The sequence below is a fragment of the Photinus pyralis genome, unplaced genomic scaffold (assembly GCF_008802855.1).
Source record: "Photinus pyralis isolate 1611_PpyrPB1 unplaced genomic scaffold, Ppyr1.3 Ppyr1.4_LG9, whole genome shotgun sequence".
NCBI classification, from domain to species: domain Eukaryota; kingdom Metazoa; phylum Arthropoda; class Insecta; order Coleoptera; family Lampyridae; genus Photinus; species Photinus pyralis.
The window spans coordinates 11,932,002-11,947,267 of NW_022170878.1; the positions used below are offsets into that span (position 1 = coordinate 11,932,002).

The window sequence follows — 15,266 nt, forward strand, 5'->3', positions numbered from 1 at the left end:
CGACGGTTATAACCTTATTTACTTTAGGTAATTGAACGCCAATTTGACATATAATTCACGTAAAATTGACCGAGCTAGGATTACCTGGAAGGACAATGCCCTAAAAGTCACGAAAGAAAAGTTTAAGCGAAAAATTATCTCTGGGGTAACCGAGTTATCCCGCTTTGGTACGGAAAAGTTAAGGAGACCCATTTGAGATAAAAGTCAGCTTTTAAGTATAGATTCTTTACAACGACAGACTAAGAAAGGTCCCGCTTAAGTAACTATTTGATTTTTGGGCCTATTTAATTCCTTTTCGCTGGTAATAATATTCATTGTTCTTACGCCAGCTAAACGAAACACCTCGTTTGTAGTGTACTAGTTTTAGATGTAAATTAATTCCTGTAGTTAATTTGTTATTATCTGAGTATAAGTTTCTCTTACTTAGCTCTTTGTTTTGCCGTAAGACCCCATTCTAGTATTAGAGGCTGCTTTAACTTACTTCTTTGTCTTGTTAGAGTTCGTGCTTGATACCTTCCCGTACTTAATGCTATCGCTTCTACGTCTTCCTTTTCAGTGAAGTTTCTGCTTTCGCGTTAATCACTACGCCATTAAATTTCTGACTTTGCGTTTAACGTAAGGGTATTGCTTTGGATTTACCACATTATCTTTGGAATGGTTTCTGTTTCTCTCTTTGATGTCTGTGGTGGCTCCATTGAAACGTTTTTACGGATCTGTATTTGCATTTAAACAATACGAGGCATATTACATTATTACGCAGTCTGTTTTAATTTTTGTAGGGCCTTCCCTCAAAGTTTTCTCCTTGTTTTTATTAAGTTTTTCTTTTGGAGTACCTTTTACGTTGATCTACCTGAATATTACGTAGTAAGTGGATGATATAGCAGTTTTATTTGGACTCGCCATCTTATTAAGAACTGGTTTTCGCGTGTCACGCCATAGCTGAGTTTCTATATTACCGGCTAGGAAAATTCTACTTCAATTCTACCCACTATTACTTGAGACCTACTTACACACGCAGGTTGTTGAATTAGAACCGCGATTATTAGAGAACATTACTCGTGTAACGATATCTTTGTTTTTACTTACGCTAAAACTGTGTCGTTGCTGAAAAATATACTTAACGAAATTCGATTTGAGATAGATTACCACGATTACTTATGTGTGACTTCGAGAGTTCATTTGTATTGGTTTAACTACGTTTCTTATCATTTATATTAATTGGTTTACCGATGTTAGCTACCGTTGCTTTGTACGCAAATTTTTGAGGTTACCAATGCTTTGCCCGAAGTCGATATCTAGAAATTTTAGTCACGTTATTTGTTTTACTCCGAAGAATCGGCTCATATTATTTTGTTTATGTTTTGAATTGATTAGATTAATACAAATTTTATTATTCGTGCATCGAAAAGTATTTAAATTTAACGTGACGTTTATGCTTTTATACTTGATGCTGTATCCTTTGGTTGATCACAATTTTGCTTTTTCTAATGTCAAGTTGATTCGTATTGAGTATTCATTTCAGTTTTAATATCTGATTGCCTCCGTGTCAGACGTTAACATTGCTATTTCGCAATATTTTATGCGTAGCGCTATTCGTACGGAGAAGAGGTAAGGGAAGACCAAGTCTCAGGGGCAGTACAAAACCAAGAAATTGCTGTAATTGAGTATCGTCATATATCTATTAAACGTTTACGAAAAATTTCTCCCCGCCTTATTTTGGCAAGGGTTGGTTAGTATTATAAATTGTTGTCATTAAAATTACACATCGGCTCGCATTAGCACAAAATTTGAATAAATTTGCATAAACGTCGAAAAAAGCTTAGTGGATACTAGTGGAAGTTAATCATGTAGATTTAGAAACAAAATTTGCATGCATATTATATGAACTAATATTAATTGTAAATTCAGTGCTGTCAGTAGAATGGACAAATAATCCGGCCTAACAACTGTTTAAATTACCATAACGTAATCGCTCAAAATGAAAAACGAAATCCAATTGAAGAGATGCAGTGGTTTTCTCAACCCCCACAATCCGTGCCTATACTTTACGCTGTAACGGAAAGTTCGTCTAATAAAAGAAAAGTGGAAAATTTATGCGAAATGGGTATTTAAGAAAAGTTTCGTAAGATTCACCTTTCCTAACATCTCCTTCAAATGATGGTTGTGTAAATGAGAAAAAAAAAAGGTCACGGAACAGACGCATCGTATAAATTGTTATTTTTAGATTTTATGCGTTTAAAGTAAATTGCTTGGCACGAGAACGCTTTAGGAGTGGAATCGGGTAATGAGGCGCCAGACGATATTCTCTTATGTGTATGAAAGTTTATTGGTAAGAAGCGGGTTTAGGGGAATCAGATCTTCTGGCAAGTAAATTTCTCCCTACATAATGTAGGAATTTTAGATAAAATAAAGCAAAAATTTGATTTGGCGCAGCTATTTTTCCGAAATGATACGCCAAACGAGGTAATTTGGTTTGACGCGTACGAGCGTTTCAAAATCAGCAGCGATTTGGCTGGAAGTATCTCAACTTATGAAAAGTAGCGCCAAGGTAATCTCCTTAGATGGGTAAATCTGAAACACAGTGGCATTGAAAACAAAGATTATCGTATTTCATTGTGTCGCCGCTTTGAAACAACACATGATGGTCGACAATGAGAGGGGATTAGAAAGGGGCTACTGTCTCTGTGTAACAATTTATTCTCGCCCAGATGAAGCTTTAATCCGATTTAGAAATCGAACCCCCTAATCCGGACCGGGCTGTCTTAAAAGGGTTCATAACAACCTACTTTCTAACCGCAGTGATAAACACGCAAGAAACTTTCGCTAAAAATTTTTAATACCCCGCGCCTCTCCCATATTAAATTTGGGACGAAGTGAATATTAGAGCTTTTCCCCGATTCGGCGATATTAACTCTGCGCGTTATCGGGGACGGGGACTCTTTTAAGGTATCAGATGCGGTTAGGGTGATATTTTAAAATAATGTTTTTTTCCTAAAGCTCGTAAAATATTGATGGAGCCACCAAAGTGAAGTTTCATTAGCGAAAAGCTTAGTCGATCCCTCGTTTGTCTGTAATCAATTCGTAGACGTTACCGTTTATGTCGCTTGAGAATCGATTTTAATCTTGTCAGACTCGAACGGTAAACACGAAACACAAACAGATCGGAAATGATATAAATATGCAAATAATAATAATATATCCTGCCTACCTCTTGTTAATACGAAGCTTCTCGACTTATCTGGTACCTACGTCGGATTTGGTAAACTTTGCTGCTCCGTTAGGAAATCAAATGAGAGGAGAGAAGCCCGATATAAATTACCCTTAAACTCTATACCCTCTTTGATTCTTTTCTCTTTATTTTCACATTCAGTGAGTGCAATGTAGAATATCACCTCTGTTTTCAAATAATGCCAGTTAATCACAAAATTTTCATTTTCCCGAAGATATGATATACGACAACTACAAAATGAATAACTTTTTCTTCACTTTTTACGCCCTTTCAGTGATCAAACGCCTTGTCGGGCTGGTATTACTCTCACATAGCAGATATGAATATAACATGCACATTCTCCATGGGATTTTGTATATCCATAGAATGTAGAAAAGTATGTCGAAAATGTCGGATGTATAGTGTATGTGCAAGGATACACGATAGATGGTATGTATACGTTTTAGACGTCTTATGTACTTTCGTGTATCTTATGCATCAGATATGCTTCATATATTGGTATACTGGCAAGCGATTATACCATGAATATTCCTATAATATGCAAATATGTTCAAAAGGATATTCTATGAATGTTGTATACATTCAGAATGGATGTTCCACAGAGGTTCCTTTAATCTTCAAGAAACTTCCTAGTCACATACATTTTCATCGATGCATAAATAAATTCTGTTTTTACTGAGTGAAGTTTCTTGTTTATTAAACCCCTGTGTTTTAGTATATAATGGAAATAAGTATCTGTTTTCACGAAGTCCTTAAATTTTATTGGCAATGAAACACTGACGACTAACAAAGTAATCAAGCTATCTATAAACAAGGAGTATAAGAATAATGTATTTATTAATCTTATTTTAAACGAATCACTTCCAAAGTTTGATTCAAATCTGAAAAATGTGTTTTAACCGAACCCTACGATCATTGTAACTTTAGTTCATGCACATACCAAACTAAAACATTAAAATTCATTACTTTCATTATGCAAACGAACCCATTTCACATTTCTTATTTTAGAAAAATGCACTGAATTTGCTAACGGAAGCATCACAACGTCGAAAACGGATATAGACAGCATATAATCCCATTTATATACATAGAATATCATCTAGAAGAGATATTAAGGTATATGATCAGATATATTTTTAATATACATAACAGACATACAAGGTACGTGAAAGTACTTTGATATTTTAGATTTAAAATGCACATATTTTACACTTTGTGTACGCAAACACTCATAGCACATCCAAAATGTATATTTATAGAATGAATGTACATAGTATAATATACATAAGATGCACAGGATATTCCCTGTACATTTTGGATTTAAGAGGTACGTTCAATTAATTGTATACCTACTTTAAAATCGTTTGCTTAACAAATTCTCCCAGTTGAAATAGGCTTTTCTATTTCATTCTATTCATAGAATTTTTTCCTTCTTAAGAAGAAATTAAACTGATTATTAATTGCCTTGCCTTCGACTAGCTCAAGATTTTACCTCATTGGATTAGTTTGCTAATCGTAGAACTCCGTACGCGGGAGCATACACTGTAATACAATTATTTAAACAATTACACTTTTAACTGGGGGAAAAATTTGTCCGTTTTTGATAAATAACGTAATTTTTATTTTTTCGTGACCGAAGCTGTCCGCTCTCAAAGTCAAATCGAGAGAATCCCTCTAGAATTTCTCAAAAAACTAATTTCCACTCTGTCTTTTGATAATTAAACCTGCCCAAAATGGAGCATTGGTAATCAAGAAGATCATTAATAAGGCTCCCATTTCAACCAATCTCGGTTGTTTTCCAAAACCCACGTAATTCAAAAAACCGTACACTCAGCACCTTGTCTGGATGCAACGTAAGAAATTTAAAACTAGACCCTCGTGAAAGCAAATGTGACTTGATATAAAAATCAGACATCCTGGCATGGACCAGTTTAATTAAACAAAAAGCCCATTGAAAAAAAACACACGCACAGATTTGCTCATCTCTTGAATTCCAATCAACCAAATTAACCAAATTAAAACTTGAAGAGCAACACGACCTGCCTGGCAAAACATACTACAACCAAAGAGTAACTAGTAAATTGTTAAGTATTCTTTGCTACAACCTTGACATTTTTTAGAGCTCAAAATTTTTACTTTAGTTATTTTTTGCAGGATAATCGAAAAATTTAATTCGAAACTAAACGCTGTTCTTATAGTACCCCTTTTTAAAAGAAAGAAAACTTGAAGAGATTTGAAAAACAACAATAAAAAAAGCAGGTGCTTTCCCTAAAAAAATTTCAAAAATATCAAAAAATCTTCGTTCCGTGTAGGAGATTTGCTTATTTTTGTCTTGATAATTCATATGATTAATGAGTTCATTTGTAATTAGTCAGTTTCCTTTGAGTTAGCTTAATTGCAGTATTCAAGAGAATTGGAAACTGTTGTTAATTTTAAATTATCATGCTAGTTCTCATCATTTAACGTTGGATAATACTTCGTTATTTAATTTCGAGTAGATATTTTCAATGTAATCGAAAATCTCAAGGTGATGACCACTGCTTCTGAACTGTCTGTCTTTCCTATAAGTACAAAACAATAAGTCAATTCAGAGTGACCATGTACACTATACAGAGTGCCCATTATGTATGGAATATAGTATATATCCCGGTAAATATCGACTGTATACAAAATTTTTCTATATAAAAGTTGTTTGACATTTTATTTCTCATAATAAGTAAGCATTCTATTGTTTTTATTTCAGAAAACAACTGAATAACGAAAAACAATTGAATATTTTTAAATAGCAATGCACACTTTCATTAGGCTCATTTGATAGAGATTTTTTTCTCTTTTCGATGATGTAACATGTTAGTACTTTAATAATAAAAAATTTTTCAAAAAAACTTATAATCACATCAATAACATTAATCTAGATATCCTACATCACAATAAAACAAATGAATGTGTACGTTTGTCAGCATTTTATTGCTAATTTCATTTTGTCTTCAAGGTTTAATATGAAACGTACGTGTTCATTTGTTTTATTTTGATGTAGGATATCTAGATTAATGTTATTATAATACATTTTTTTGAAAAATGTTCTTGTATTAGGTTACTAACATGTTACATAATCGAAAAGAGAATTTAAAAATCCCTAATCAAATGATCCTAATGAAAAGGTGCACTGCCATTTAAAAAAATTCAATTGTTTTTCGTTACTCATTTGTTTTCTGAAATAAAAACAACTGAATGCTGCCTTATTATGGGAAATAAAATGTTAAACAACTTTCATATAAAAAATTTTTGTATACATTCGATATTTACCGAGATATATATTATATTCGATACATAATGGGCATGGACACCCTGTATGTAATGCGTTATCTCTGGAGTAAGTAATTTCAAAGTAAGTCAACATCATATTATAGTCATACATTCTTATACCTACAATCCCAACATATTATTGAATTGGCCTTAACAAATCTTGGTCAAAAATTTAATCCGAAACTAAACGCTGTTCTTATAGTACCCCTTTTTAAAAGGAAGAAAAATTGATGAGATTTGAAAAACAACAATAAAAAAGCAGGTGCTTTCCCTAAAAAAATTTCAAAAATATCAAAAAAATTCTTAAAAGAAATCAAACACCCTAATCAGCCACTCCTAAACCTACTAATCCTTATACATAAAAATGGCAGAACCCCGAAAGGTTCTAAACATTTTAAAAAACTAATGTCAAAAAACTACATACAAACCCTACACCTATTGAATAAAAAAAAACAAATTATGTACATTTCACTTAACTTCCTAATAATCTTCAAGAAACTTCACTAACAAATTTCACTTCGTGACTTCTTGTAATTTCATTATATAAAACAGCTATATGTATATAACTTCACTTCGCTACACTTACCTTCAGGTTACTAGACTAAACGTAAAGCCCATTTTACATGCCAAGAGTTGTTTTATGACAGGCCAAATTGAAATAACTTTGCGGAAATTTTTTAAGTGACACAGGCTGCAATTTACTTCACTTCCAAGCGAAGTTTTGCTAATACCAACCTAAAAAATATAGGCTAGATCGACGCCTTTCATAATTTGTTTCTCTTTTATTTCTGTGCAGTTATAATTTTCGCTTAATGATCTGCATTTACAGCACAAATGTCCATCGGACCACAGAAAACATAACAATCTTAGAGTTGGTAATCCTAAGATTTCAGCTGAAAGTGAAACATTTCACGGAACTCTATTTCACTTTCAAGAAAGGCACCTATTGCGCATGCCTTCGGCTAAGAGAACTTTAAGTTTTACAAAAACTTTCAGCATGTAAATACATTTAATTAGATGTATAGATATCAAACTATTTACACTTTTCACTTCAATCTTCATATTATGGTTCTTTCACAATATTATACTTTTTGCTTCTTTCTTTCTTTTCTTCCAGTTTCTATCTTACCACTGGAACTTGTTCTTCTGTAATTATTTCTTGAAATCCCCTCTTGTTCAAAAATCGTGTAGTATAAATCTTAACTCCTTTAATACTTCTAACTTCTTGACTAATTTCTTTATTTGTTTTTGGTAATTATTCTATTTGGAATACTGTGCTAATTTCGCTTCTTCTTTTTAAATATTCATCTTCTTTTCTTCTTCAGTTTATCTTCTCTATAATCCTCACTTCTTATTCTAATTTTTTGTTCTTGTCTTGCTTCCTTTTTTTCTTTAAAGATTCTTGCTCTACAATGGTTACTCTCTCTTTTTTTTTCTTGTCAAGTTTTAAATCGCTTATTACAAATTTTCTTGTGCTTCTAGTTCCTCCAACTTTTTAAAATGATTGGTTGACTCCTCATGATTCTTTTTTCTTTGTCTTCTTCAGTTTCTATATATTGTTTTCAATCTTCAATTAACTTATTTCAGTTTTCTTCTTGGATACTAACTTCTTTAATCTACTGTTTCTTTTTTGTCTTTTGTATTTTCTCCAAAATGTTTGTCACCTCAGTTATGATATGGAATGCTGACCCAATCAAAATATTTTCGACTTCGCTAGGAAAATGGCTGGACAAGTTGTCCTTCTGTAAGTGGTGGTTGTAGGTGGATAGTTTTGTTCACCCGGTACCATATATTGTCGGTATACTTCCCTAATTTGATTACTTATTCAATGATGGTACTTATCTTGTTTTCCTTATCGGCGGTTAATACGATGCTACAATAGAAAGCACTTACCATCACCTTCTTTTTCCGATTCCTTCTCCTAGAAGATAAATAAATATCTCTGGAAGCTACAATTTTTCGTAATGAAGCGGTTCGATTCCATCTATGTACCGGGTGTTCATTAAAGATGGTATCATTCCTTTACGAAAACGAGTGATTCGTTGCACCTCGACCTACCCCCTTTATAGCCATAATTCTATAGTTGGGGTACATATCAGGAGGTCGGGTGTTCGAACTTGGGCTGAGGTAAGAATTTTTCATCTGTGGCAGAGATGACAATTTCCTTAGTTCAGTTTAGAGCATTCTGCCGGCTACTCCGAATTAGGTTTTCCTGCAGTTTGCCTGATTCGCAAGGGTAATACCGGAGTAGTATAGAATAACTCAAGCCCTCTAAAAATCATTATGCGGGTCACCCTGTAATTTGACGCAAGCAAGTTGAGGGCCCAGATCAAGAGAGGGATAATAATAAATAAATAATAAATGAATAGTTCTATCAAATCCCTAATGTAAGAGATCGTAACTATCCCTTAATTTAGCACATCCGACCCTACCCATTAAGAAACTAACAAAATTTCAACACTCCGCCGCGGGCTCCCATTACAATTCCTAACAGTCAAAGCTTTTGACAATTGGTGGTTCGAAAAAAGGATTCGAATCCACTTTTCGATTTCTCGGCGCTGATTACAATCTAGCTTCAGTCAGCTAAAAGTATATTTTCAAAAAACGTCAATTTTGATTTGGAAACCTATAATTACCATCAGCTCTAGCAGATAATCTATCGTAAAGGAAGGCTTTCTCTTCCTAGATCTGAAGTTACCGTGTGACTTAATTTTGGGGGACGTATCTACGACGTAATGAGAGTGTACGCGCCTTTCTGCCAGTAGTTTCAAAAAATTCATTATCTCAGAAGAAAGCTAAGGAAAATATTAGGGTGGCATTTAAAAAAATAGCAATGATGTGTCAGGTCTATTATTATAATATAAAGGTTAATCTACAATGTGAAGGTTTTTCCAGTATTGTCTCTCATTGCCATCGTAATTTTTTGCACCATCAAACTCGCTGAAAAGGTTGTTTTACAGTCGCTGGACCAAATTCAAAAGCTAATATCAAATTGATTTCTATCGGTTCATTAAAAAGAGTAATTACAATTTGTTTTTTTAACGCATGATGTAATTCCCAATCGTCATTTCCTACAGTAAGTGGCCCCATATAATATAAACGCGGTAGCACTAACCTACTGTTAGTACACAGTTCTACAAGATGAAATACTGCGCCGCTTTCGCTCTACTACTCGTCGCCACCCTGCAAGTTTCCGCAGAAGATGACATGGTGAGTATATTTCGATTTTGATCGTTTTTTAATTGAACATCCGCAGGCCGAATATCGGAAATTAGTCACCAGTTGCGCCGAAAAAGAGGGAATCTCCCCTGACGTTCTTAAAGAAATCGAAACTACTGGAAAAAGACCCGCATATTCGGCATTGAAGTGCGTAGATAAATGCATACTGGAGAAAACGGGAGTACTCGGTGCCGATGGAAAAGTCGACGTTCCTATGCTGATTAAAAATTGCTTAAAACATCCCAAGCTGGACCAGGCTAAATGCGAGCGCATTATTAAGGAGTGCCCGCACACCGATAAGGGGGATAAATGCCTTATGTCCTATGAAGGTGCAAACTGCATGCATAACAACCTCGCTAAGGTCTTGATGCAATAAAGGATTAATGCTTGTTAGAGGTAGAATGAATATAATACAGAATATTTTTAAAAAGTTGTTTTTTTAAAGTGCGTCTTTCAGACCCAATCTCCTCCCTTTTATTTAAGTACCTACATCTTTGTACAACCTCCTGTAGATTTCGATTACACTGTATTTTTCACCCCGCTGGACCTAGCCCCCCCACCATTGTGAATCAATTTAAGAATTGTATCCAATTTATGAGCTATTTAGGAGCTTTTCATATCGCAAGCTTAAAATTTTAGAGCTCGCTTTAATCACTAGGAATCGAACATTTCTTATGGGGTGGCCGAGTCTACTTGGACTCAGCCCCCCCACTGATTAGAATTAGTTTTTTCAAATTAAATTTTGTACTGGAATTACGAGCTATTTAAGAGCTTTCATTTACAAGTAATTTCGATTTTTGAGCGCCACCCTTAAAAGAGCAAATAGATATAATCTATGGGGCGGCCAGCTCCACTTGGACGTAGCCCCTCCTCTGTTATCGTTTACTTATTTCAAATTAATTTTTATGCATGAATTACGAGCTATTTAAGAGCTTTCATTTACAAGCAAATTCGATTTTTGAGCGCCACCCTTAAAAGAGCAAATATATATAATCGATGGGGCGGCCAGTAATTGCAATTTAAGAGCGTCACTCTTAAAAAGAGCAAATAGATGTCATTCTGGGAGCGGCCAGGTCTATTCTGGCGTACCCCTGATCTGCTTTTCTTTATTTATTACAAATTAATCTAGGTCCATGAATTACGAGCTGTTGAAAAGTTTTCATTTAATAAGTAAGTCTAATTTTGGACCTCCACCCTCAATATGTCAAATATTCAATCGTTGAGGGCGGCCAGGTCCATTTCACAGTAGCCTTACCTCTAAGCTACCGGTTAGTTGCATCAGCACGTACTCTCTGTGAGTTTTGTGTGCATTTGTTTGTGTAAAAACTAAAAAGTGAAAACTTGGGGTAGTCTTGAATGTTTTCTCATCAGTAGCTATAATCGGACTAATTTATCTCTTCTTTTGATCTATTACGGAATCCAGAAGCGTTTCTTTTTGTATCGTAACCTAGAGGGCCGAAGTAGATGCGTGGCTCAATAGATGATCAGCAACTACTGGCTCCAACTTCGGAGCACCGGGCGCCACATCGTAGTATTAAGTCGCCTCGTGTGCAGGGGGCTCGACGCGTGTGGACATTTCTTTCCCCCATACTCGTGGCACTCTTATGGCCCAAGAAAAAACAGAAAACACAACAAACTACTCCGAGAGCACCGATATTAAAGAGCCTAAAAAACTCTCCGGAGCGGCGCACCGGAAGCTAGTAAATGAGGCTCTCGGTAAGAGGACATATGGCGAATCAAAGCCTGGATCCTTGACATAGTCGACGCTTTTCCCCAATTTACGGAATGTCGCCACAAGGGAGAGCGCTGCTGATCACATGCGCAATCCATGGTATCGGTGAACTGCTTGAGGTCAGAGCTAGCGAGGGCAGCTCCAGGTGGGGGGGGGGGCGAGATTTTGATTCTTCGAAACGAAGACCGTAAGGGCACACGCCTCGATCCTCAAGTGGAACCTGAGAAGATCCCCAAAAGGATCGAAAGCCAAAATGCTGGAGAATAAATGATGCAGGCTACACCACAGTGTTGCCTTTACCGATGATATAGTGATTGTAGTACGTAGGGGATTTGAGGAGACAGTTCAGTCATCGAAGATGAGGGCTTGTCTGTTAATTCAACAGAAACAAACCTCATTAGCTTTTCTCACGTACAAAAGGGCCGACAAACCTAAAGGACGTTGTAATGTAGAGCACAGGTACTGAGAGAAGGTAAATACTTGGGCATCACGTTCGGCCAAGCGCCTAACTTCAAATTACAAATGGAAAAAATAGCGAAAACAACGTCACAAGGTCCCTGGATATACACTAAAATAATTATACCAGTTATTACGTATGCGTCACTGGTGTGGTAGAATCAGACCTTCAGCCAGAAGAACATACAGATACTGATCAAGCTGCAGCGTACAGCTTGCCTTAGAATTACGAGGACAATGATAACGTCCCCGGCAGTAGCTATGGAGACTATATGAACTGACCGCCACTACACCTGGTAATTATGGCAGAGGCATTCAGACGGACGTACTGGCTGAGAGTTAATGGAGAGGAGGAATCGTCAAGGGTGCATTCACTTAATCTTTGATGAAATACGTCGGTAGGATAACTGAGAGGATAACCAAAACAGTTTGTGATAAAAAAAAACTGTTTAAGATGATAATCCCCGCTCGATACGGATGGTAGGCAGGATAATACTAGTAAGGTAAAGCTGAATGGAATCGTGTATTACACAAATGGCTGAAAAACTACGGAGGGCACCGGCTGTGGAGTGTACGGAAGCAATTGACAGGGGTTCAGAATCTAGGACAAAATTATTTTAGTTTATTCTGTTTTTTTTTGAACGGAATGTGAATAAAGGCCATTATTATTATTATAAAAAGCAAACTTGCTCCAAGCCGAGGTATACGCAATCCTGACGGCAGTTGCTCAATTATATTAACAGAAAACCTTACTAAAAGGAAAATCTTTAGAGTAACAGACAACAAAGCACCGATTGCAGAATTAGACTCATATGTAGTCGATTCAGGACTTTTCCTTGGATGCACAAAAGTACTAAACGCACTAGGAAGCTGTAACACAGTCACAAGTGGAACTGGCCGACCCATCGATTATATCTATTTGCGCTCAAAAATCGAAATTGCTTGTAAATGAAAGCTCTTAAATAGCTCGTAATTCCAGTACAAAATTTAATTTGAAAAAGTAATTCTGATCAGTGGGGGGGCTGAGTCCAAGTAGACTCGGCATAAGGAATGTTCGATTCCTATAGGGATTTAAGCGAGCTCTAAAATTTTAAGCTTGCGATATGAAAAGCTCCTAAATAGCTCATAAATTGGATACCATTCTTAAATTGATTCACAATGGTGGGGGGGCTAGGTCCAGCGGGTTGTATTTTTCAGTGAGTACACGTGTGAATAACCATCATTACTTGCACGGAGTACCCTCCATATAATTGTAGTAGTTCCTTGATCTATTCTAAGTATATTTTATCCTTTGATGATTTTTTTAAAGTAGTTTGTTGCGAAGATACAAGGTAAACCATTTTTCAACAATAATAACAATTTATGACTCAAAATTTCATGTATCATTTCTTAATCTACAAAATGGTTACCCCCAGTTCGGATGCAACCATCCTTCCCCTCGTCAACTCCAGGACTCTGTCAAAAACACCAGGGTCGTTCCTTATTGAGTAACACGCAGCAATTATCCGGTCTCTTAAATTGTCCACATCTTCCACTGGCCTAGTGTAAACTAATGATTTTGGATAGCTCTATAGGAAATAATCCAGGGGGTATAAGTCCGGGGATCGAGCAGGCCATAAGTGAGGTCCACCTCGACCAATCTAGCAATCTTCGGAATGTTGCTAAGATAGCAACTCCTACTTTTTCACCCTGTATCTTTTCTACAAAGTGCCTTTTCAAAAATCCTCAAGGGTTAATTATCCTTATAACAGTCCAAGAAATCACCTCTTTAGTTTTTGCCTCATGTTTAGCAAACATCCTGTATATATATAGGTCGAAGTTATGTTTGGGTGCACGCGGATTGTTGGATTTATTATTAAGGAGATCTTCTTCCATCAAGAGTTTTGAACCTTTTTGACGTTAATAAGTGTCTGAATTGCTATTACTGAAATGTCGCTTTAGCGAAGGTGAAGGCTGTTTGTAACCCCCATGTTCCTTCTGGACAATTTTTCACGCCTCGTTATTTGGATTTCGATTAAATGGGGCAAGGGTGCTTCATATAAGCCGAAAGCTAAAATGAAACCACTTCTGGTCTGGAATACCTTTTTACAAAATTTAATAAAGCTGCATTTGCATTCTTCTAATTTCTAATTTTGCAAGAAAAGTAGTAGAAATTCGTGATCCAACCTTTAAAGAGGAATTTAAATATGATTTTCGACTTATTCTGAATTGATGCCAAAACAGAACACTAACATATGTTTTATTACCGTCAAACTGTTAGAGTTAGTTAAATGTGTAAAGCATTTTCTGTAACAGAAAACAGCACAATAATAGTTATTTATGTATTAAGGGCATAATCAAAAGATTATGGCACGAGAGAATGTTTAAAGCCCGACGAAGGAGGGCTTTTAATTTCTCGAGGGCCATAATCGATTATGCCCGTGGTACATACACCGTTTTATTCTATTTTAGCACAATTTATAAAAAGTTAAAAGGGATTAGTAGTTCTTCTAGGAATTTATCCCTAACCAAATATTAGTGGTATAGATTATAGTTGGCGTTTTTTGTGTTGCTATGGATACTGAGACTGTGACTTAAAGAAGTCTTGGGTACTTCAAAAAAAGGAAATTCAAGATTAGGTGTTGGTTCATGATGTTACAATTTCTAATCTAAGCAATTGCACTTTTAATTTCTATAAATAACGTGATTGTATGATTGTTCTGAATAATAAATGTTTGATGGTTAAAGTAATCGTTGCTAGGCAATTTTTGACATTTCTGTGCCATAAAGTCCAATTAAAACCCTCAATTGGGTGCTTATAAAAATGATTATAATCTAAAATAGAATAAACAAAATAAAAGGGGTAGTGAATAGTGCGGCACATAAAATATTGCGTATTATCGAATATAATCGGATAATAAAACTGTAATTAATGCTCTAAAGGAATCAGTAATTCTAATGACTACACTAGCAAATATTCTTATCGCATTGACCAGATAAACCTTTTAATATAACCCCGCCCACTCAAAAATAAAGGCAAAATAAACTAAAAATAAAAAATATAACGGGAAAATCAGATATTTCTACCTTCTAAGATGTAACTTCAGTTTTACAGCTAAATAAACAAATCAAAAATAACAAATTACAAGGCGATCAATTTAAAAAAACTTAAACATTTAACAATCCTTATACAAAACAACTTCCAATTCAAATGAAAACAATGAACTTCGTGTTTAATTCAAACCCGGGAACACAATTTACACTTAAAAAGTCCAAACAAAACACAATCAAACATATTGCATAATTAGGTGCAACTTAGATGCTAATTAAGTGCCCTATCCCCGA

The 15,266-nt window shown here is 35.4% G+C and overlaps 1 protein-coding gene across 1 annotated transcript; it reads left to right on the forward strand.

Moving 5' to 3' along the window:
• Positions 1–9,608: 9,608 nt before the first annotated feature.
• On the forward strand, positions 9,609–10,172 carry LOC116181200. Its single transcript, XM_031501495.1, has 2 exons — positions 9,609–9,745; positions 9,792–10,172. Exons 1-2 carry the CDS (start codon positions 9,677–9,679, stop codon positions 10,128–10,130), a joined length of 408 nt encoding a protein of 135 aa, XP_031357355.1. The 5' UTR covers positions 9,609–9,676; the 3' UTR covers positions 10,131–10,172.
• The last annotated feature ends 5,094 nt before the right edge of the window (positions 10,173–15,266 follow it).